This window comes from Pan paniscus, chromosome 7, assembly GCF_029289425.2.
Source record: "Pan paniscus chromosome 7, NHGRI_mPanPan1-v2.0_pri, whole genome shotgun sequence".
Taxonomy (NCBI): domain Eukaryota; kingdom Metazoa; phylum Chordata; class Mammalia; order Primates; family Hominidae; genus Pan; species Pan paniscus.
The window spans coordinates 66,180,463-66,205,753 of record NC_073256.2 but is presented as its reverse complement, the minus strand read 5'-3'; the positions used below and the strand labels follow the sequence as shown (position 1 = coordinate 66,205,753).

Here is a 25,291-nt window from a genome sequence, read left to right as displayed (position 1 = left end):
GTTTCTAAGGAGCAAATTGAAGTCAAGTACACATAGCTAGTAACTAGAGAAGCTAGGATTTTGTACCCAAGTTCCCAAGTTTGATAACATCAAAGCTCATGCATTTTCCACAACACAAAAAGACTTCTGAAAAACAAAACAAAACAGTAGACTTTGCTCCCTTGATTGATTAAACAATGGAGAGTTTTGAGGTTATACTTCCTCCTCTTTTCAGATCCAGCATATCCAAATACCTTTTAATACTGGTTGCTTGTAATGCTTCCCAACTCAGTCATACAGACCTCTGTCTTTTATGCTGCCTAAATTTTGATAAATATTTGTTTTTCCTACTATATTTCAAGTGTGTGTGTGTGATAGTTTTATTACTTGGTCAATTAATATCACAAACGTTGTAGACTTATAAAAGACCAGACTTCTAGAGACTTGTGGAAATGGTTTCTGTGATTTTCCAAAATTTGACCCATTTGTCATGGTTAGTATTCTGCTGATAACATCATCATTTTCTTCCAGCCTCAGGATTCAGTGACCTGGTTTTAATCTCAAAGTTTCCGGTTGTTTTGGGACTATATGCAGATTTGCCCTATCTGTAAAGATTCTGGGTCAATGGTTTTGAGGAATGTATTTGTTGGAGTATTAAACCTTTCAACAGTAATGACATTGAGTAAATAGCCTTTTCTTTTATTAAGCAAGGATACCAGACAAAACAAAATTTTTCTATGATTACCATCATTTGATAAGAGAATGGACATTTAACTCCATAAATGTAAGAAGACAATATATAAAATTAAAGACCTGTCCTTAAAAAATAAGTTGAGTCTTATGAAAAATTCACTTATATTAATTTAAACATTTTCATTTTACCCTAGACAAGTGAAAATTTCTGTAAAAAATAATATCCATTGCTATGATTGTATCTCTTTACTTTTTTTCCTGAATAGGTACCTTTTATTACCTCTGCATAAAATATATTTTCCCACCAATTCTCTTATTTTATTCTTACTCATTGTTTATATATAAACTTTAGGAAATTGTCCTCATACTCCTGGATAGCTACAGAATCAACCTCTCATAGCACTTCTTCATATTATCTATGAATGTTGTAATTTCACATTTGCTTATGCTCTAATTTGATTAATGTCTCCCTTCCCAACTAGACTCTTGGCTCCACGAAGGCAGAGACTAACCATTTTTTGCTCAATATTACAGTCCTGCTCCCTAACAACTTGACACAGTAAGCTCTCACAAAATGTTTGCTGAATTAATACATGGATGAATACATCAGGAAGCTGATAAGCATCTCACAAGTTTGTTAATACCTGGGATTAACTTAATTATACATATATATGAATATATTTAAGTAAACTTTTTAATATTAGGACAGTTTTGGATTTACAAAAAATATACAATTATAGAACAGAGTTGCCATATACCACACAGCTAGTCTCCCCTATTATTGGCATTTTACATTTCATAACAATGACACATTTATTATGATTAATAATACAATGATATGAATACACTAATATTAACAAAAATCCATACTCTTTTCAGATTTCCACAGGTTTTACCAAACATTTTTTTTTTTGCTGTTCCTGGATCCCAACTGGACTGATGCACATTTAGTCAACAGGTCCCCTTAGGCATCTCTAGGTTATAACAGTTTAATTTTTCCTTATTTTTGAAGACATTGTCAGTCTTGAGGAGTGCTGGTCAGGTATTTTGTAGAATGTTCATCAGTTGGGATTGTCCACTATCTTTCCATGATGAGACTAGCATTATGGATTTGGGGATGAAAATCACAGAGGTAAAGGGCCATTTTTGTTACATCATATCAAGGGTACATATTATTAATTTGACATCACAGTTGACGTTAACCACCCAGCTGCAGTAGTGTTTGTTAGGTTTGTCCACTCCAAAGTTGTATATTTTCCACTTTCCCTTCTTAACGCTGGAAGAAGATCGCTATACACATTAATAAACAAAATTAAGAAAGAAAGGACATTTTTAATAATAGCATATTTTTATTGGAGATTGTAACATCCACAATATTGCATTTGAAGTCCTCATTGTATGGCATTATTTTCAAAGATATAAGGCAAAAACTAGCCTTCTGTTAGTGTTTAATGAATTATTAATCTTTAAAAAAACTTATAGACTATGATATTTAACACTTCTGTTAAACATCTTAAATATCATTGTAAGCTAAGAAAGAAGGCAACAACACTGAAATCTCAGTCTTTGAAAAGTAAAAAACTGAGAAGCTAGATTTTCATGTAAATACTTGAGTATGGGAGGGAGGGGCTTTCATCCCTTTGAGTATTTAGTAATTTGTGCAGCCAGCACAAGAATTGGGCTTTCTGGCCCATACATGAGTTTAAATGTAAAATAGCTATTCAAACTTTGAATTTTATTTACTATTGCCACCATGAGGTTCAATATCAGTTAATGTGAAAATATGATCCTTCATTGATCATTATAATAAAATGTAAGGTCGTTGTTTGCTATATATGTTTATATATTATTGTACAAAATCAGTAAATATACATCAAACTATAATGAATCTCAAAAATATTTGAGCTCATGACAATTACAATAATACAAAGTTAATTATATTATCACTCTACTTATTCTAAAGGGCTTCTACATCCAGAGACAGCGACCAGGACAGGGAAAGTCTTGGATGACATGTCAGAGAGAAGCAGAAAGGAGTCAGTGATATTTCTATTTAAAAAAAAAAAATGGACTGCAACATGTGACACTTGTCTTTGTATGCTGGAGGAAGAGAAAGTTGAATTATTGTATGTCTTTGAAAAAGAAAGTTGGATTATTGTGTGTCTTTCTCAAATCAGAACTAGTACAAATGGATGAATGTCATGAGAGAGACTTTTATTCAGTAAAAGTATTTCCTAATATTAAGTTGTCAAAAAATTTAATTGCTATATTGTGAAGCAATGGCTTTCTATGTCATTGAAAGATTTCCAGGAGAGAGCTGTCTGAAAGAATCTTTTCAGGAGAGATTTCTAATTGGGCAGGAAATGGGGCTAGATAATCTCCTGATACCTTCCAGTAAGAAGGTTTTAGGAAACCACAAGTCAATGTATTCTTAGGAGACTCCAAGTTGTTGTACATGATATGTGTTCAAAACTATTTGTCTTGATTTGCAACTAGATATATGCTTTAAAGTCCACTTATTTCCAATTGCTCTGCTACACTGTATTTTTCTGTACTTGCCACTTAGAAAGTGACTCAGTGAGTTATAGAAACAAAATTTATTAAAAAAAATTTGTCTATCAGACATTTCATTATGAGAGACAGAGATTTATGATGGACAAAAGGAACTACACCCAGAAACACAGGGAACATCTACCATGGACAGCACCTCTGTTTCCTCATGACCACAGCAACTTTTCCCTACTCTAAAGCACAGTGGCCCCACGGAACATGTAAGAATTTAAGGAGTAGTACATGTGAATCTCTTATTGCAGTGCTTACTGTAGCTAAATGTGTTTTTCTCTCTTCTGCCTTCATTTTTCTTTACATTCTCAGCAATGCTTCCTTCAAACAACTGTTGATTGATAAGGGACTCATTCATTCACTTCTTATTTGCTCCATATGGGCTGTGTTAAGTACTGGAAATACAAGGATACAGGCAGTAGTTGCTGTGTGATCTGAGCCAGCCAGCACTAGGCCCCATCTTCACAGACACTCTCAGGGATCAGTTGCCGTCTTTCTCAGTTGTGACTGCCTGACAATTCAACAGTCATGTCTGCTCTTCAGGGACAGCAGTTCCTTATTCTCGTCTAGTGTGGCTTCTCCCTCCTGGTTTCCTGTGATATTTGAAATCTTCTAGCCATGTTTATCCAGGCACTGAGAGCCAACACTGCTTCCCAGTTCCAAAGACAGTCCTTGCTCAGACTGCGTGAATGCAACGATTCTGATCATTGTTTCTCTGGTGATGTCAGTTGGTTATAAATTAAGTATATAGGAACTCTAGTGGTATTACTATAGGCTGATTTGCACTGGGACTAATTAATAATGTAAATGTTAGGTTGTTTTCTAACATATGCAAGTACATTTTATGGCTATTCTGAAAAAGCTACATATGACATGAGTTAAAGGCATGATTTTCAAATTAAACTGTGAACTTTACATTAAGTGAAAACATGCCACTGGATAAAGATATGTTGTATTAGTTTCTATTGTTGTCATATCAAATTCCTACAAACTAAGGTGGTTTAAGAAAAACCCACACATTTATATATTATCATACTGTTCTGTAGGTCATAAGTCCTAAATGAATCAAACAGGGGAGAAATTGAGGTGTTGGCAGGGCTGTGCTACTTTCTGGAGGCTCTAGAGTAGAAGTGCAGCCTTTCACTGCTATTGGACTACTGCTTTCTTTGAATTGCATTCCCTTCTCCATCTTCAGAGCCAGAAACACTGGGTTCAGTTCCTCTTTCACTGCTGTCTCTTGTTCACTCACTTTGACTACACTTGTAGAGAATCACATTAGACCCACTTGGATAATCTAGGCTAATTTCCCCATTTTAAGGCCAGCTGATTAGCAATGTTAATGGTATCTGTAACCTTAATTCTCTATTGCCATATGACATGGAATTGTCACAGGTTCTGGGAGTTAGGACATAGACATCTTTGCGTGGGCATTATTCTTCCTACCACAGATGGGTAGAGTTAAATCTTATAAGATGAAAACAAGATAAAATGTCAGTTTTGAATTATTGACAAAATAACATTTTTCAAATTGCTTTCCAGTTACACATTGTAACTTATAAATCAGAAAATTTTAGGAGTCTTTAAAATGTATGAACAGTTATCTTTTTTGGGTAAGGACATATATAAGATGGATTTTGGATGGCGAGAATCTTCACAGGACTATTTTGACTCTAAGGAATGACAGTGAGGAAAGCTGAAAGGTTATAGAAGAAAGACAATTAAAGTGAGTTCTAATGTCCAGCTCAGGCTGGGGAGACATTCTAGACACCTAGTACTGAATGAATAGTTCAATGGGAAATGTCGCTTGTGTATGATGGAATAATGTGATAATGACTAGCCCTATAGGTTAAAATAAAGGCTGAGCATGAATTTTATTTTCTTCTTCTGATTCCGTAATCTATTATTTTACTTTCAGTTTCCTCATAGCCAGGCCTTAACCATTTTGTGTCTCTAGTTCTGAGATTTTATGATTTTTACTTTCTCATCAGTCTATATTTTCAATTCCATCTAGATATATTTAAGCCCATGTGACATGATGTTTGCATTTGTTTCCTAGTGCATTAAACTTTTTTATTATTATGAAGTGACCATATCTATATTTAGTAATATATTTGCTGTGAAGTTTGCTTTGCCTAGTATTAACAAAGCTACAAACCTTTCTTTTATGGTTTGCACTGTATTTTTTTCCTTTTTTCTGGTTTTTAAAATACATATTTATTTAATTTGTAAATTAACTGTTTTAGTCTGTTTTCACACTGCTATAAAGAAATACCTGACACTCAGTAATTTATAAAGGAAAGAGGTTTAATTGACTCATAGTTCCTCATGGCTGGGGAGGCCTCAGGAAACTTACAATCATGGTGGAAGCAAAGGAGAAGCAAGCACCTTCTTCACAAGGCAGCAGGAGAGAGCAAAGGGGGAACTGCCACACACTTTTAAAACCATCAGCTTTCATGAGAACTCACTCACTATCATGAGAACAGCATGGGGGAAACCACTCCCATGATCCAATCACCTCACACCAGGTCCCTCCCCTGACACATGGGGATTACAATTTGTGATGAGATTTGGGTGCGGACACAGAACAAACTAAATCATTCAGTTACATGGAAGCATTACTTAAAATGTCATAATGTCAGTCTAAAAGCTTCAAATCCATTTAGTTATTAAACACTTAGAGAAATATTCAAATTATGTCAATTTATTTATTTATTTGTTTTCCTTCTTTATTTTATCAAGTTTTATTTTAAGTTCTGGGGAACATGTGTAGGATGTGCAGGTTTGTTACACAGACAAACATGTGCCATGGTGGTTTGCTGCCCAGATCAACCCCTCATACAGATATTAAGCCCCACACCCATTAGCTGTTCTTCTTGATGCTCTCCCTCCCCTCCAACAACAACCAGCCACAGTGTGTGTTGTTCCCCCGATGTGTCCATGTGTTCTTGTCATTCAGTTCCTGCTTATAAGTAAGAAGATGTGGTGTCTGATTTTCTGTTCCTGTGTTAGTTTGCAGAGGATAACAGCTTCCAGTTTCATCCATGTCCCTGCAAAGGACATGATCTTGTTCCCTTCTATGACTGTATAGCATTCCATGGTGTATATGTACCAAGTTTTCTTTATTCAATCTACTATTTATGGACATTTGGGTTGATTCAATGTCCTTGTTATCGTGAATAGTGCTGCAATGAGCATACACGTGCATGTGTCTTTATAATAGAATGATTTATATTCCTTTGGGTTCATACCCAGTAATGGGATTGCTGGATCAAATGGTATTTCTGTTTCTAGATGTTTAAGGAATCACCACACTCTCTTCCACAATGGCTGAACTAATTTATATTCCCACAACAGTATAGATGCATTCCTTTTTCTGTGCAACCTTGCCAGCATTTGTTGCTTCTTGACTTTTTAATAATCATCATTCTGAATGGCCTGAGATGGTACCTCACTGTGGTTTTGATTTGCATTTCTCTAATGACCAGTGATGTTGAGGGTTTTTTTAATATGTTTTTCGGCTGCATGAATGTCTTATTTTGTGAAGTGTCTGTTCATGTCCTTTGCCCACTTTTTAACGTATTTTTGTTCTTGTAAATGTGCTTAAGTTACTTGTAGACTCCGGATATTAGGCCTTTGTCAGATGGATAGATGGCAAAAAATTTCTCCCATTCTGTAGGTTGTCTGTTCACTCTGACGATAGTTTCTTTTGCTGTGCAGAAACTCTTTAGTTTAATTAGATTGCATTTGTCAATTTTTGCTTTTGTTGCAATTGCTTCTTGCGTTTTTGTCATGAAATCTTTGTCCATGGCTATGTACTGAATGGTATTGCCTAGATTTTCTTTTAGGGTTTTTTAGTTTGGGTTTTACGTTTAGGTCTTTAATCCATCTTGAGTTAATTTTTGTATAAAGGGTAAGGAAGTGGTCCAGTTTCAATTTCCAGAAATGGTTAGCCAGTTCTTCCAGAACCATTTATTAAATAGGGAATCCTTTCCAAGTTCTTATTTTTTCAGGTGCAAGGTATTTTTCTAAATTTTGACTTTCAATCTTCCAATATCTTTAGAATTCCTCTTGTAAAAAGTGTATCTTATATTTGGATATAAATCATCATCTTACTGTATGCTTACTATTTGTTCAACCTGCTCTAGTTTGCTTTCTTTTTTTATTTTTTTATGAACTTCTTTTAGTAGGTATTAGCATTATTTTTTCACTTATTCCTTTGTTAATTTAGAAGATACACATTCTGGCTACTTAGGGCTTTCTCTAGGAAACAAACAATCCATTTTGACGTAACAAAATTTAATACTAATTACATTTGCTTCCTTTGGATATTTTTGTTATTGCTTTTGCAATATATTTTAATTTTGTTTATTTATCTAAACACTACAAGAAATTATTCCCATTTTAATACAAACAATGTTCATCTAGATTCATCTATGTATTCATTTTCTCCTGTACTATTTACTCCTTCTCACATCTCCAAGCCTCTATCTGGCATGATTTTTCTTTGCCTGAAATAGCACCCCTTACTTTGCTCACTACCTGGTTGATGGTTTCAATTATACTCTAAACCTCAGCAACACAAAATACACCTTTGTAACAAACCTACACATGTACTTCCTGTTTCTAAAATAAAAGTTGAAAACAAAACAAACAAAAAAATAGAACACAGTATCTGACACATCATAGGCAAGTATTCAATAAATATTTGTTGAATAAATAAAAAATACAAAAAATTTAAAAGTACCCTGAATATTTCTTTTAGTAAATCTTTATTTTGTTGAATTTTCTTTATTTTTCTATTTGTCTGAAAATAAATTTATTTTATCAGGACTTTTAAAAAATATTTCCAAGGTACAATAGCAGTTATTTTTTTCTGATACTCTACAAATATCATGTAGTTGTTTTGTTTCTTATATTTTGTTTTCTATTAAAAGTATCTATTGCTTCCAGTTAGAGCCAAGAAGGAAAAAAAAACACTGCAGCCATCTTTCTCACCAGTTATACCTCAATGCACTAGATAAAATGCAAAAGGCAACTAACTATCTGAGAACACTGTACAATAAATAATAGCAAGAACTTTTTTGAAAGAAGTAAAAATTGAATAATGATTAATATGGCAAACAGGAGTTTACCTGTTTTTATTTTGTTTTCCTTTCTTTTTCTTGCTTCCTTTATCTCCCAGCATGGACTTGAGGTCAAGACAAATTAAGTCATGGACAACAAACAAAAACTCTGAGAGAGCGTGTCTTGCTGATCAGAGACCTGGGAAGAGGCCTCTGCGAGCCAACAGCTGTGGAAGACATCTCTGTTACTGTTCCTTTGTTTTGGTTCCTGAGCTGACTCCAAGGCCCCCCTGGCCATGCAGCTGCTGCCATGGAGCCTGGGGCAGCCGGGCCAGCTGGAAATTCAGAGAGAAAATCCACCCTCTATCTAAAGGTTCTGGAAAAATTAGTTTTTGTGGCCTGAGGGATCCCCACTCTTCTCTCCTTTTCTCATGCTGTTTTCTCCAGTCATGAGGAAATGTGCATCAGTACAGGAAACTAAACTCTGAGAAAAGCCTGGATTTCTGGAGAGAAGACCAAAGAGAGTGATGCTGGGATCCAGTAAGAGTGGGGAACTCCCACTTAGGAGTGAAGGGAAGGAGGCGATATCCCGATTTTATGTGTGAACTGCAAGAAGCTCTGGGCCCACCCCAAGCAATGCACGTGTGGAACACCCAAATGGCAAAGCAAAGGCTTTGAGACTGAACTGCTATAGGAGACATTGCACAAAAATCAGACAGAACTGTCTAAATCTAATCATGTTGTTCACCTGCCAGATAGTTCTTGTGGTAGGCCAAAAATGCTCCTCCCAAAATATCCACATGGAAAACCTGGAACCGGATAAAGGGTCCTTGCAGATCTACTTCAGTTAAAGATCTTGAGGTCAGACTGGAATACCTAAGTGGGCCCTGGGACCAATGACAAGTGTTCTGATAAGTGACACACACAGAAAGAAGCAATGTAACCACAGAAGCGGAGGTCAGTGTGATGTGGCTGTGAGCCAGGGAATGCTGGCAGCCACCAGAGGCTGGAAGAGACGAGGCTTCTGCATTACAGAGTCCAGAGGGATGTATCCTGCTGGCATCTGATTTCAGACAAATGGGCCACAGAATTGTGAGAAAATGAATTTCTGTTGTTTGAAGGCACCAAGTTTGTGTAATTTGCTTTGAAATTGTTTTAGGAAATTTTGGAATTTTAGGAAACTAATACAGTTCCCTATTGCTGTGTAACAGAATACCCCAAAACGTTGTGACTTTAACCAAATATTTATTATCCTATAATCTCTGTATGTCAGGAGTCCACATGTGGCATAGCTGGGTCTTCATCCTGTTTTTTTTTTTTTTTTTTTGGTTTTCTCCCCTACTCTCCAACCTCTACCCCTGCCACCACCAGCCTGATACTGTAGGAGGGATCAGCCCCTAAAGAAGTGGGGGTGCACGCTGGGCCCAGCCTCCTTGCCCACCCTCACTTTCCAGGGCAGAAAGGGCCCAAGGTTATAATAAGAAGTAAATAACTTGTCTGTACAGCCTGTGCCTGTCTGAGTGGTGTGAGATGGGGTGCAGGGTAGGGGACAGCTGGCATGGGCCTCTGGTTGGGACATCTTTGTGTGTTGAGCCAGCCCTCAGCATGTGACTGGCATGTGCTGTGTCCTCAGCATGTGATTAGTGTGGGTTAGAATGTACTGGATTTCTCAAAATGCTCTCAAGGGTCATCTGCTATCTCATCTGAAGTCTTGTAAGAGAAGCGTCTGCTTCAGAGCTCACTATGGAGCCAACGCACATGGAAGGTGATCCCATAAGGGTGTAAATGCCAGGAAGTGAACATCACAGGGGAGCATCTTACTAACCTACCCATCAAAGTCTGATGATTCATATCCCTTATATATTATGCCAAATATATTTACTTATTTCCAAGGTTCCCAAAAACTTCACCCTATTACAACATTGCATATTTTAAAGTCTTCAATTATTTAATATGAAATGATCATGGAAATAAAAATTGATAACTTTCTACTAATACTTGTTCATATAGCTCGTGAAATAATGAATAAAAAATTGGTAAATTATTAATTGGAAGCAATTACTGTATTTTAAAATTTATAAATTCTACCTTTTAGAATCTACTCAAGTCCACTTTACCTAAAATAATAGTTCACTGGGAGTGAATGCTCACCTAAAATAATAGCAAATGCTCATTATGTGAGAGTTGGTTAAGAAATGAGCTGAACCCCACCCACCCCACAACAGCATAGCCTCTGCCATGCTTTGCTTTCCAATGTGAAAGCATAGAATTTAAGTAAAATGAGTTGAAAGCTGTGCCAATACAGCTTAAGACAAGTCCCTAAAGCCTTCACCCTCATTCTACTAGACATCATTTATAAGTATTAAATATTAACAACTATTGTAAATATTTTGGAGCCACTCTGAATAATGATAAAATACAATTTTACATTGTCAGTGTTTGCCTAGGTATTTTTAGCCATTATGATCAATTATTTCTGGAAGAAGAATTATAGCAACTATAATTATATAGAATTTTTAAAAACTGGGTATGAAAATCCCTGTCTCATAAAGTTACTTTTAGAAACTAGTGAGCAAAGAGAAAAGAAAATGATCAACACATTGATCTAATTATTCTAACGCAGGTTGTTTTTTGTTTTTGCTCTCTTTTATCCTTCCCCTGTCTGTTCTCCAACTAGCTTTACAATAAAATGTGATTCATCATTAAAAAGTTTATATACATATGTATGTCATTTCAATAGCATAATTTTTAAACTGTCAAACTTATTATTTTAGCTGCATTTTAATCCTTTTTTTCTGTTTTATTTTATGCCTGATAATCTCTTGAGTGGAATTTCTTTAAATATTTATCACAATATTTTTATTTCTGCACCTATTATTAACAAGCTATTCAAGTCAGACTTATACAAGCCTATACTCTCAGAATATTGGCAAATAAAGAAAAAGGTCTACATCTTTCCATAAGGTGTTATTTCCAGTATATCTTTAGAATTAAAAAAATAAGAGAAGTAGAACTGATATCTGATTAACCTAAGCAAAACTTTCCTAGCTACTCTTTCTGCCTAATTTCTTTCTTTATGCTAATTAACCATATTAATCGTTTCATCAATGCATTCTGCCTTCTCCGAAATCAATGTGACTTTCACATTTTTTATTGCTATGCCTAATAACTTTTAAACATTTATGTAGTACTTTCCATATCAGAATACATTGTAACCTAATACTTTTGAATGGAAACTGATTGCAAGAACAAAAGAACATGTAATTAGAATATAGAAACAGGAGGTGAAAGAAGAAATACATAACTTTTAATATGCAACAGACGTATGGATCTCCCAACAGTTAAAACAATAGTATAGGGGAATCATATGACGGTGAGCACTTATTACAAGGATGAAAAACAAGCAGTAAAATGCGGCTTGTCCCTCCTTAGGCTTACAGAGGGTAGAGACATTTGCGTCTTCACTGTTTTGTTGTTGCTGTTGCTTTTAACTAAAGCATTGACTTTTCAAATGCTTGTCAGCTGAAGCACAGCATTCTAACTGAATAGACGTTTGAAGAAATATGGCATGACAATATTCCTAGGATTTTAGGTCAATGCAAATTTGGATCTAGATAAGGAAAAAAAACTTTGGATTTAAAGTTTAACATTCTGTTCTTTCAAAAGAACACAATTATATTTGTCTCACAAATATAAGTTCATATCTTGTTTTTAAGAAACTCTAATCATTTCTGTAACAAATTCCCTACTCTCAGGTATTTTTCTGTGTTTAACTCCAGAAGCATCCATATAAGTCAGTCGAAGGAGAGGAAACAATCCCTAGAGAAATATTGCATTTCTTTTCTATTTTTTTCTTTGTTTTTCAGTCATTCTGAAACCTATGCCCTCTTGTGCAACCTCAACTCTAATATGGTGACAACACCAGATTAGCAAGGGTGGGTTGGGAGTGAGAGCTCACTCTTGCCCAATCTAGACACACCCATGTTTAGCCTCCTTGTTGAGGGATGAGCCTGGGTAAGGCTTGGTGTATTTACACCTATCCTGGAACCACCAGAAAAAAAAAAAAAAGGAAAATCTGTTTTTATTCACACTGGAAGCACATTTCCACATGTATCAAATAACCAAAAATTCAAAAGGCAGCGTGACACAGAGTTTTGAAGATTATAGAAAGAAACATATCATCCACCAAGAGTGAGGGGTAAATTGCACAGCCAGTTGGAAAACACTTAACATTGCCTGGTAAAATTGACCATGCACATATCCCATGACTGTCAACCCCATTCCCAGAGGATCCCATCACCATATGCATGGCCATTGTGATGGCGTTGTTTGAAATAGCCATAGACTGGAAACTAGACAGTTGCCTTTATTGGCTAGTGGTCCTCCTGTCGTTTTAGAAAGGTATAGTGGCCACAATCCTTTCTTAGGTTTCAAAGCAAAGTCTACTCTGTGCAAGGATACTTGGATCTGAAGGGTCATTTACATAAGAACAATTTTGTGTGTTCACGTGCTGGTGACAGAGTTATGTATTTCTGCTTGATCATTTGTATATTAGACTCCCGATCTCCCTTAGGACTTCTGAAATGCCTCAACATCGCATGGAACAATTGCGGACTGAGGAGAGAATTAACACAAAGGCATGGATGATGACAAGTACTTTTTCTAAAATAATTATCATTAATGATACCTAGATTGATACTCAGTAAGGTAAGGTTTATGGTTTTGTATATTTTGTTAGACTATATTTCTCATAGAATTATTAATAACGGGGGAAAGAATTATTTAGGTTTTCAAAGAGTTAAAATAATGAGAAGATAGCTACAATAAAGAGACACAGGAATGTGGAAGGAAGCAACGGTTGTAGTGGAAAGAGAGAAAATGCAGAGAAGCCATTTCTAATAATACAGACCAGGCTCTATCTAATGTGACACAATGGCAATCTTCTGACTGTTCCCTTCAGTCTCTATGCTAACTCCTTTCCTCCTAGCCTACTACTCCTCAAACCTTTCTAGCTGCAATTCTAAGATCACTAAAGGTAAATCAATAATGCTGTCTTGAAATCCAGTACTATATTAGTCCAGAATGCTTTTACTTAAATATATTTAGTGATTATATGCTAACTAGTTATTTTCATTTGCTTAAGTAATGTAGGGGTTTATAATGCCTGTTAATGGAAATCTGTGTGTATTATTGAACTCATAAATTGGGCTAGAACCCTCGGTTTTCTTACAATAAGTATTCCAGAATAGCTTTCATGAATGTCTCATTCTGAGAAGAACACCAAACAATTGATGTGAAGTTACATATATACTGAAGGATTTTATAAAGCCTGAGAAACCCTGGCTAGGTATTCCTTGAATCATTACTTACATTGTGCTTTGCGAGATTTGAAATGTTAGTTGCTATTGCTTGTAGCCAGTCAACGCAGTCTTCAGCAGAGAGGCACTGAATAATCCCACTGCAGACCCCATCCACAGCAATGACTTGAAAGGCATTCTGCCTGCAGATGTTCAGAACAAATCAGATCAAAACCTCATGTCATTGATCTATTTGCAACTCATAATAGTATCTGTTGAAAAGCTTATCTTTCACACAATATAAATATCAGCCTCCAAATTCATATTTGGTTACCTGACTTTATAAGCATCTCTGTTTTAAATGAAACACTGAAGATAGACCCAAATGACATACAATTTCAATTTCATAGGAAGCATCTTTAGATTCAGGTAACTATGGAGAAACTTTGACTTCTAAAACATACAACATGTAAATAAAAGAGAATCTAAGAAATTTTAGATGCTTTCTTTTCCCAGTTTGCTATAACATTATGCGTAGTTTACTTATTATTTTGGCTACCATTGTCTCCCCTTAACATTTGTCAATGCATTTTCTGACTTAGAAAGATCGTAAAAACAGGCAATAAAATATTAAGCGTGATATTAAAAAGTCACTTGATGATAACATGAGTGGCAGCACTTTGTCCATTGTTCTCCACCCTCATTCTCAGTCTGTTCATCTTCCCAAAGATGATTTGGAACAAGAGGTTCATACCTTCTTTCCAGGTGTAAATGATCATGCTCTCCATTTGCATGGATGTTGCCAATTTCATTAGCATTAAACTTTTTCTTAAAATGCTATGATCAGTCTAAGCATTCTGACAGTATTTTATTGACTTTTGTTTTTGTTGTCACAGACAATTAAATGATGCCTTTTAAAATTGTTCACAAAAGTGCTATTGAATTTAAAAGTGTTTCCTATAGCTTCAATGACTTCCTTACTTCCAGATATTGCAATGTTTAGATATAAACTTAATGGACAGGAATAGATAAAATCCCAAAATGGATGGAAACTAGCCAAAGTCTCAGGCTTAAGAATTACTTCATTGTGCAACACAATACACAAACTATATTTCAATTCCAGTCAATTTTGAAGTAACAGAAAACTTTTGCAATTCAATATTCAAAATGCTATGTAAAATGTATACATTTATATGTTTTCTCCAAACACCTTTCCTGGCTCTTCTACTAGACATTTTTGGATATAAAACATGAGTTTATTCCCCAAAGAAAACCCCATAGAGCATGTCTGGCTCAGGTCTACTGGTAGGTCTATGCCACTCTGCCTTCCTGTCTCAGAACTGGGTACATGGTAAGGCCTTGGGCATCCACGACTCTGAGGGTTCAAATTATTAATATTTTTAGAGAAACTGGTTCTTATATCTTGGACACAGCACTTTATAATGAAAAAAGGGATGTGCTTAGGTATGCTCTTTTGTTTTCTTTTAAAAATATACTAAAAGAATTTCAGAAGTATAACTATTGTCCATCTTTTTGAAATAAAGTTAGTTTGAATTTGTGACAGCATAAACATTGAATGAAAAGAATGTTATAATTTCACATGATATTTTTAGCTTTAACTCTGATGCATAATGGCAAGTAAGATGTTTAAAGTATTCAGACAGAAGTTTAACCATCCATAGAAAATGAGAAATAATTGGAGTTTAGTAATACATATTTCTTTCCGCTCTCTGGTTATAACCATTGCTTCATGTACCATAAATTAAAGCATATCTTGATCATATTTGTCTTCTCTGCTTTAAATAGCAGCTAGATTTTTTAGCTAATAAAAGTCAATACACTTCGATCAAATCTTCAATCTATGTAATTATAGATGTTACACAGTGCCTACATAGAATAATTCTGAGGGGCTGATATTTTATGAAACTAGGCTTATAAGTTAATACATATCACTTTTTACATTCTGTTTCAACTTTTCAAATATGGAAACTCTTTTACGAACATAAGTGAAATACTTGAACAGTTTTTTTGATTACATATGACCTCTTATAGTATAAGTTGATCATAAAAATTACAGTTATCTGGGGCCTCCATTACTAAGTAAAGAAGGTTATTAGTAAATTAGCTCACTTAGTTGGGCCTCAATTTCACCTAAAGTGAGAACAATTTACTGTACAGATTTAACAAGTATTTTCTGAATAATTGGTGGATCTAAATACTTTAATACCTGGATGAAGTTCTATGTATAATATTCCCCTGAATAATCCATCAATATGGTCTTGATTGCAATATTTCAGTGTTAAAAGAAAATTTCCCCACATAGAATTATTTTCTCATCAAGCACTAGGGAAAAACTGAAGTGCTTTTGTTTTTATTTGTAGCTTTTAGAAAATGTAATTTTTTAACTCAAGATAAACAAAAATAGTTAATATTTATTATGAAATCAATAGACTCCATTACCCATTAATTTAGCATTGTGAGACATTAAACTTTTACAGCATTAACAGTAACCTTATGGATACCCAGGCAAAATTATGTGTCTCATATATACACACACTAAAAAAAATTACATCACTGAAGAGTTAGTCTGAAGTTTTTTGTTCAGGCTTGTTTTTCCACTCTCCACTTATACAGCTTTCTAAAGATTCTTGGTAACTGCTCTGGCAGTGAAAAGTATTTTCAAATGTTGCTCAATCTCAAAGTAGGTTTATTCATTTAAAATACAAATTTAGTCTTCCTTGAATGAAAAATATACTGCTCACTATACAAATTCATGAATAATTTTCAACCGAACATAAGCAATCCAATAAATATACATCATTTCTAATTAATATAGTTAGTGATTCCTGTTTTGATTCATTGTTGATTTTACCCCACATGAGGGCATGCACTTTCATGCACAAGGAGCAAGAGTTGCAGAGACTAAAATGTAAAAGTTTGGAGTGACTGGAATGAGCACGAGTTCTGGAAGCTCACCATGGAAAAACAGGCAGGCTCAGAATGAGGTGGGCTTAAAGTCTGCAAGGAACCACTGCTCAACTCCACATAGAGGACCACAGTGGCTAGATTTGTGTGGCTTGGGTGATCCTATTAGACCAGCGAGGAAAGGACTGTCACTGGTAAAACTTGAGATGATATGAAACTGAAATAAACATATATTAGTGAGAGTGAAGATGAAGCAACTTAGTTCACTTAGTTGTGCCTCAATTTCCCCTAAAAATGAGAACAATTTACAGATTTAACAAGGATTTGATGAGTAATTGGTGGATCCCGGTACTTTCACATATGGCTGAAGTTCTATGTATAATTTCCCCCTTAAAGTCATTAGAAATGATGTGATTCAATAACTACTTTTTAAAATGAATTAAGAAGAAGTGAGTAGAATCAAAGCTACTCCACCCTATTGGGCTAAGCAGTGGAGTGGCTTGGTTTGGGCAGGTAAGGGAAAGCAAAATTTTTAGAGAGGAGATAATTAATCCAAAAGAAAACGTACAAGGCATGAAAAGCATAGTATATCCAAAGAAATGTGGGTTGTCTGGCACATTGTGTGTGGATCTGAAGAAGAGGCAATCCATGAAGTTGGTGATCAGACAAGGTGTAATCAGTGATAACTCACATATCTTGCTGCAATTTTTCTCCCTGATCCTGAGAGTCAGGGGAGCCAGTGGAGACATTGAAGCACTGGAAGGAAAGGATCATGTTTATATTTTAGGAATATCTCTCTGTGGGGTGAAGGATATGGAAAAAAGAGAGAATAAAGTACACAAAATGAACAATGAGAAAAATCAGTCTCACAGAGTGGCCCTGTGTGTGAGGACAGAACATTGACTCATTTACTTGATTTCATTATTACTTAATTGGTAGGGGGATGTTATTGAAGGAAAGAAAGAAATAAGAAGAGGCCCCTCGGGTTTGTGACTGTAGCATTTTACTCTGTCTTGTTGAGTGTAATCCACACACAGCAGGCCTGTGCTGTTTCTTCCCTGTGTGCACTACCTTGGTTCACTGCCATGTCATCTCTTTTAATTTTTCAGGCACAAAACCTAAGCTGTTTAGATACATCAGGAGCTTTTTCAAGTTATTTTTTGTGACTTATTTTCCAGATCTTAAATTCACCAGTTGTTTCATGAATTGAAACCACATAACTTGTCATTCCCTAAAGAAGTCCTGCACTTTTTGCAACAGCGTCTTTCTCCCCAGTACTCCTTTGTCTGAGATGCCCATCTATGCTCCTTCAATATCTCTGAGGTCCTTGCAAGTCAGTTAACACCGTGAAACTCTCTGACCCGCAGTTCCTCTGGTCGTGAAATGAAGAAGGCAACACATATTCTGCACACCTCAGGCTGTATTTTGAAGACTATAGACTGGACTTCTTAACAACTGAAGAATCTGTTAAAAATACCAGTTGTGTTATTTCTACCTGTCAAAATCCATTTCAAATGTTAAGAAGTTAACTCAGGTGCCATCTATTCCATGAGATTTTCTTTAACTCATGTATTTGGAATGAATCTCTTCCACTTTAGTGCCCCTAGACTTCCTGATTCCTTTATTGCAACACTTCTTCTCTGTGGTATTAAACATGTTTGTGTAGCGCTAAATACTGTTCGATCTTACCAAGCTGTTAGCTCCTTGAAGGAAAAGCCATATATGCTATTTTATACCTCTCATAGCATTAGCACAGTGCTCGGAATCTTTAATCTGTAAGTAAGAAACAAAAACAAACAAGTCCATCTCCACTTTACTTTAGCAATCTCCTGCTTTTGCTAACTTGAGATCTGATGTTATCCAAGACAGCTCCACTGTCAGACTTGAATTCTCACATTTCTGTTCTTTAACTACACCCTCTTCCTTTCCATCACCACCAAATTACCTTATTATTTTTCTGATCTTTCTTAGCCCTTCCAATTACCCTAGTTCATATATCTATCCAGGATCTAGCTGCATTGCCTAGACTGAGCTTCCTGTTCATCCACGCAAATTATGTGGTTATTTTTCATTTTAGAATTTCCTGTCACTGTGACCTCCAGTCACTCCAATCTTACTACTTCCCAGCCCTCAATAAATCCAGTTTAACTAAATGAATACCCTTTTCTTCCTGGCATAGCAGGATTCCCTGGCAAAAGTAATAAATTGTGCAAAGAAGCCCCAGTACAATTGATCTCTGGGACCCCAAGGTCCTTAGTTGCTCTTGTCTACTTTGTTACCTTTCTACCCTCACAGGAGCAGGTATTACATATGCAGATGCTTACCTGGACATCATTTTATTTATCTCTTCCTGGATAATCCTAGTCACATAACAGCTCTTCCATAATTTTTCTGTCCTTTTATTCCTGAATCCTGCCATCTCGAAGGCATTTGAAGCAGAAAGCATTGCCATGCAAATTTTGAATATTTCATGACATCAGTAGAAGCACTACATTATATACCTTTAACCTATATTTGGTTAAAATTTATGGTCTTTGAAAATATATATTCGATCATTTGATCAAATGTAATTTTTTATTCTGTGACTAAAGCCTACCAGAATACATATACTTCTTCAAGGGTTATTTCTTTTTATTTTTATTGTTCAGTTTTCCAGAGATATTCAAGCACCCTGGAATACTGTCCTCCTCTGGCTATGGCAAAATTAAAATTAATATTAATTAATAAATTCATATCATTAAATAAGTGTGTTATAATAAACTGGAGAAATGAAACAAAGAGCGACTCTTTGGCAAGATAATTTGCCCTAGATTGAAAGAACTATACAAAATTCATCTAGAATTGTTCAAAGGAAGAGTGAACTTTTCCAAAGAGATTCATATATTTTAAGGGGATTGTGGCAGTTTCTTTTTTAATCCCCTACATAATTGTGTAAGAACAAGTGAAGAGGTTTATGCCAGACGAAGGAATACTTGCATGCCTTATGGAGAGGGTCTTAATGGTATTTAGTTGATGTTTTCTAAAAATTATTTATTGCTCCTGAGTTACACAGAGATCAGTCCTTGTGGACCTCCTGACCAATCTGTGAAGTGGAATGCAATCAATTCAACCTCTGTATCCACTTTTGAGAACCACATGTAACATCAGGATGATGAAACTGCAAGGGCAGCTGCCGCATCAGACGTGGGTGCTGTTTCTGTTTATGAGCACCTTTGCCATTGAGTCTTCCTTCTCTGCCGGGCATGGTGGCTCATGCCTGTAATCCCAGAACTTTGGGATACCTAAGCAGGCGGATCACTTGAGATCATGAGTTCCAGACCAGCCTGGCTAACATGGCAAAACCCCATCTCTACTAAAAAACACCAAAATTAGCCAGGCATGGTTGTGGGCGCCTGTAATCTCAGCTACTCTGGAGGCTGAGACAGGAAAATTGTTTGAACTCAGGAGGCAGAGGTTGCAGTGAGCCGAGATTGCACCACTGCACTCCAGCCTGGGTGGCAGAGTGAGATTTGGAACCAACCCAAATGTCCAACAATGATAGACTGGATTAAGAAAATGTAGCACATATACACCATGGAATACTATGCAGCCATAAAAAATGATGAGTTCATGTCCTTTGTAGGGACATGGATGAAGATGGAAACCATCATTCTCAGCAAACTATCACAAGGACAAAAATCCAAACACCGCATGTTCTCACTCATACATGGGAATTGAACAATGAGAACACATTTACACAGGAAAGGGAACATCACACACTGGGGACTGTCGTGGGATGGGGGGATGGGGGAGGGATAGCATTAGGAGGTATACCTAATGCTAAATGACGAGTTAATGGGTGCAGCACACCAACATGGCACATGTATACATACGTAACAAACCTGCACGTTGTGCACGTGTAACCTAAAACTTTAAGTATAATAATAACAATAAAAAAAGAGTCTTCCTTCTCAATTAGTAACCAACACCATGATATGCTTAAATTTTATATTCCCCTTTCCCCCCATCACATTTTATGAATATACTCTTACACATTGTGCTCCTTTCTCTACTGTCAATATCTTTCTTCTTACAAACTTTTTTTTTTATCAATTTGCTTCTACAATTATTCTATCCAAAGTCATCCCCAAATTAATCACTGTTCCTCAGTTCTTTCAGTATTTATTTTCTGTAATTGATACAATCTACTCTTTCTTCTCCTTAAAACCCTGATTGAAATAATTTCTATGACATCCTTACGTGATAGTATTTTTTCTTTTTCTTCCTATCTACTTTTTTCTGCTACACACATTCGCTGATTTTGCTTCCTCCTCAGATCCCCCAAAATATACATTCCTGTAGGTTTCCCTCCTTCAATGAACAACCATGAATTAAGTATTTACTATAAGTCAGATTCATATTTCGCTTTATTGTTAGAGACCCATTTGCTAAGATTGTTGTGTTGTTAAAAGCACAATTCTCATAACCACTAAACTTGCCTACTGTTTAGATACTAAATTTCATCCACCAGTGCCAAACCTGTCACCATCTGAAACGTCTTCATCTCAAGGTAAACAAGTGTGTGCACTCTGGGAGAAAACTAGAAATTCTACTGTCATTTGAGAATTTTTAAAGTCCAAAAGCCTACTTTCAATATTATCGATTTTCATAGTGTTTAAAAAGCATGCAGTAGATGATAATTCTACCTAAAGAAAAAACTAAGACATGAATTTTTTTCATTAAAATTCATTTTATAAATATTTATTGAGTACTTTCAGCCATAAAGTATGCTAAACACTGAGAGTACTCCTCAAAATTATACTTCTCAAATTCAAATATATATATATATATTTATATAACATGTATATAATATTATATAAAGTGACAGGTGCACATATTTATATGCTCATTTTGCATATAAGAAAAATAAAGCTTGAAGAGATTAAAAGACCAGCCAATTTTAACAATCTTTATCTCTTATTCTAATGCCCTTGACACTGCAATATTATAACATACTTCAAAATTTAAAACAGATATTTATATCTGAATTAGGGTCATTACATTATGATAAATATAAACTGTATTATTACTGAGAAAAATATCATGATGTTTTAATTTATATATGCACAATAGTACATGACTGTAACACAACTTGGTTGCAATTATATATGACAGGTATTATATCACTGAAGTTAAAATTATGGGCTATGGAAAAAAAGCAACCAAGAAATAATATCCTACATTTGAGCCAAGCTAAATAATTTTCTTTATTTGTAATCATGGGCAGCACTATACATAATAGTCAAAATATGAAATCAACCTAACTGTCCATCAGTGGATAAATGGCTAAAGAAAGTGTAGTATACATATATTACATTCATATATACATATATATATGCAATAGTGTATTATTCATCCATGAATCTATTATAAATCACTTATTTATCTTTTCTTGCCCCCCACTCCCTCACTGAATCTACTACCACTAGTCTGTGAGCTTTTACAGAGAAAGAATCAAACACAATGTCTCCCACTTACAGATATTAAGTCAATATTGGTTGAGTGAATGAGCAAACAATAAATTAGCTCTTGAATGTGAATCTCTATGAAATCCATTCTGAATAGTGTTATGTTTGTAAATGCTTATTGCTGTCATGTATATTGAGTGTAATTAATTCAGCTGATGAAGCTGTTGATGTGCTGAATGCCATAAAAATGAAAATGTAAGGAGTCATCTGGACCCATTCAGACAATTCCTTTCTTGTCAGAAATTTCTCTAGCTAAATGTCTTCAAATAATGTAACTGCATTTTTTTAAATCAAAAAGTAAATAAATGTACTCTTTTAAAAAATATACATTCTCTTAATAGAAATATTAAGAGAGCTCTTAAGATAGAAGGAAAATAGAACCAAAAGAAAGTAATGAGAAGAAAGATTAAAAATAGAATATGTTTGAAAGTTATATGAAAGCAATAATATATTTTGAAATATCTAACATACATTTTTAAGTATATCAAAAATATGCCCAAAGATAAGAAAAAACAAAGGAATTAAGGGGTCTTAAAGTTCTAACATTTTCTGAAATTGATATAAATTGTGTTAAACTGTAATAGTTATACATATATGGCTCTATGATAATGCTTAGGCGATAACTTAAATGATAACAAAAACACGAATATATGAAAATCGAATAGAGGGAATATTAAATAATAAACATTTCTAATTATTACAAGAGGTAAGGAAATAAAACAGCACAAAAACTCGTGTGTTGAGAAAAAGGAATTTGAGATATATGTATATCTCAACAGTATAAAATCTAACAAATCAATTTCAAAATGGGCAAAAGACATAAACAGACACTTCACTGAAGAAGATACACTGATGGCAAATAAGTACATAATAAGATGCTCAGTGTCATTATAATATGCAAATCAAGGCCACAGGGACATGTCACTACATACCCATTAAAGTGGTTCAATAAAGCAACAAAACTAAATGCTGGCAGAGATGTGGAGAAACAGTCATTCCTACATTGTTGGTGCGAGTGTAAAATTGGACAATCACTCTAGAGAGCAATTTGGTTGCTTCTTAAAAGACTAAAATACTATTAAAATATAATCCATTCATTGCACTTTTTAGCATTTATCCAAATAAATGGAAATGTATGCTTCCAAAAAATCTATATACAAATATTCATACATCTTTACTTAGAATAATCAAAAACTGGAAGCAACCTAGATGTTTTCAAAGGTTGAATTTTTTAAATGTGCTACATCTATACCATAGGATATCACTCAGAAATGAAAAGGAATGAACAACTGAAAAAATAAAACTACTTGGAAAATCTCCAGGAAATTATCCTGTGGGAGGAAACAACAGCAACAACAACAACAACAACAACAAAACAGACACATAGACCAATGGAGCAGAATAGAGAACCCAGAAATCAATTCTCTCATTTACAGCCAACTCACATTCAACAAACGTGGCAACTTTGGAGAAAGGGCAGTCTCTTCAACAAATGTTGCTGGGAAAACTGAAGATCCATATGCAGAAGAATGAAACTAGAGCCCTATCCCTCACCATACACAAAAATAAAATCAAAATGGATTAAATACTTAAATCGAAAGCCTGAAACTATGAAACTGCTGGAAGAAGACACTGGGGAAATGCTCTGGGACATTAGTCTGGGCTAAGATGTTTTGTGTAAGACGTCAAAAGCACAGCCAAAGCAAAAATAGACAAAAGTTATTACATCAAACGAAAAAGCTTCTGCACCACAAGACAAAAAATAAAGTGAGAGACAATCTACAGAATGGGAAAAAATATTTTCAAATGACCCATCTGACAAAGAATTACTGAACAGAATATACAGGACACTCAAACAACTCAATAACAATAAAAAATCTGACTTAAAAATGGGCAGAAGATTTGAACAGACATTTCTCAAAAGAAGACATACGTATGGTCAACAGGTATATGAAAAATTGCTCAATATCACTAATCATCACAGAAATGCAAATCAAAACTACAATGAGATATCTCACCCCAGTTAAAATGGCTTATATATGAAAGACAGACAATAACAAATGCTGTTGAGGATGTGGAGAAAGAGGAATCCTTACACACTGTTGGTGAAAATGTAAATTAGTACAACCACTACTTCAGAACAGTTTGGAGGGTTCTCAAAAAACTGAAAATAAGACTACCACACGATCCAGCAATTTCATTAGTGGGTATACATTTTAAAGAAAGGAAATCAATATATTGAAAAGACATCTGTGCTCCTATGTTTATTGCAACAATATTCATAACAGCCAAAATGTGAAATCAACCTAAGTGTCTATCAGTGCATGAATGGCTAAAGAAAGTGTAGTATACATTTGGCCAGGTGCGGTGGCTCACGCCTTTAATCCTAGCACTTTAGGAGGCCGAGGCGGGTGGATCACTTGAGGTCAGGAGTTCCAGACCAGGCTAGCCAACATGATGAAACCCCATCTCTACTAAAGATACAAAAAATTAGCAGGGCATGGTGGGGTGCGCCTGTAATCCCAGCTACTCGGGAGACTGAAGCAGAAGAATTGCTTGAACCCAGGGGTGGAGGTTGCAGTGAGCCATGAACACACCATTGCACTCCAGCTTGGGGAACAAGAGTGAAACTCCGTCTCAAAAAAAAAAAAAAAAAAAAAAAAACAGAAAGAAAGTGTAGTATACATATACTACATTCATATATATATATATGTATATATACATATACTACATTCATATATATGTATATATACATATACTACATTCATATATATATGTATATATACATATGCAATAAAATATTATTCATCCATGAAAAACAAAATGAAATTCTGTCATTTGCAGCAACATGGATGGAATTTGAGGTCATTATATTGAGTGAAATAATCCAGGCACAAAAAGACAAGTATTCCATGTTCTCACTCATATTTAAGTTGGAGCTAAAAAAGTTGATCTCATTGAGACAGCTAGGAAATTGTTCATTACCAGAGACCAGGAAAGTTAGAAGAGAGAGAGAATGAAGAGAAGTTGATTGATGAGCACAAATATATAGTATAGTATAAGAAATAGGACCTAGTATTAAACAGCTTAGTAAGGTGACTGTAGTTTATAATAATCTATTGTATATTTTTAAAAAATAGCTGGAAAAGAAGGATTTGAATAGTTCTCACATAAAGAAAGGACAAATACTAAGATGATGGATATTGTAAGTATACTAACTTGATTTTTACAAATTCTATGGATGTATTAAATGATCACATGTATT

General features: G+C 35.0%; 1 protein-coding gene across 9 annotated transcripts in view; it reads right to left on the bottom strand.

Moving 5' to 3' along the window:
- The window catches only part of SNTG1 (syntrophin gamma 1), an 865,234-nt gene that overhangs the window by 227,730 nt on the left and 612,213 nt on the right, over positions 1-25,291 (bottom strand). For all 9 annotated transcript variants that reach the window (XM_034966056.3, XM_063606752.1, XM_034966057.3 and 6 more), the window contains one exon: positions 13,668-13,797. In XM_034966056.3, the coding sequence (XP_034821947.3) occupies positions 13,668-13,797 (130 nt within the window). The remainder of the gene's footprint in view (positions 1-13,667; positions 13,798-25,291) is intronic.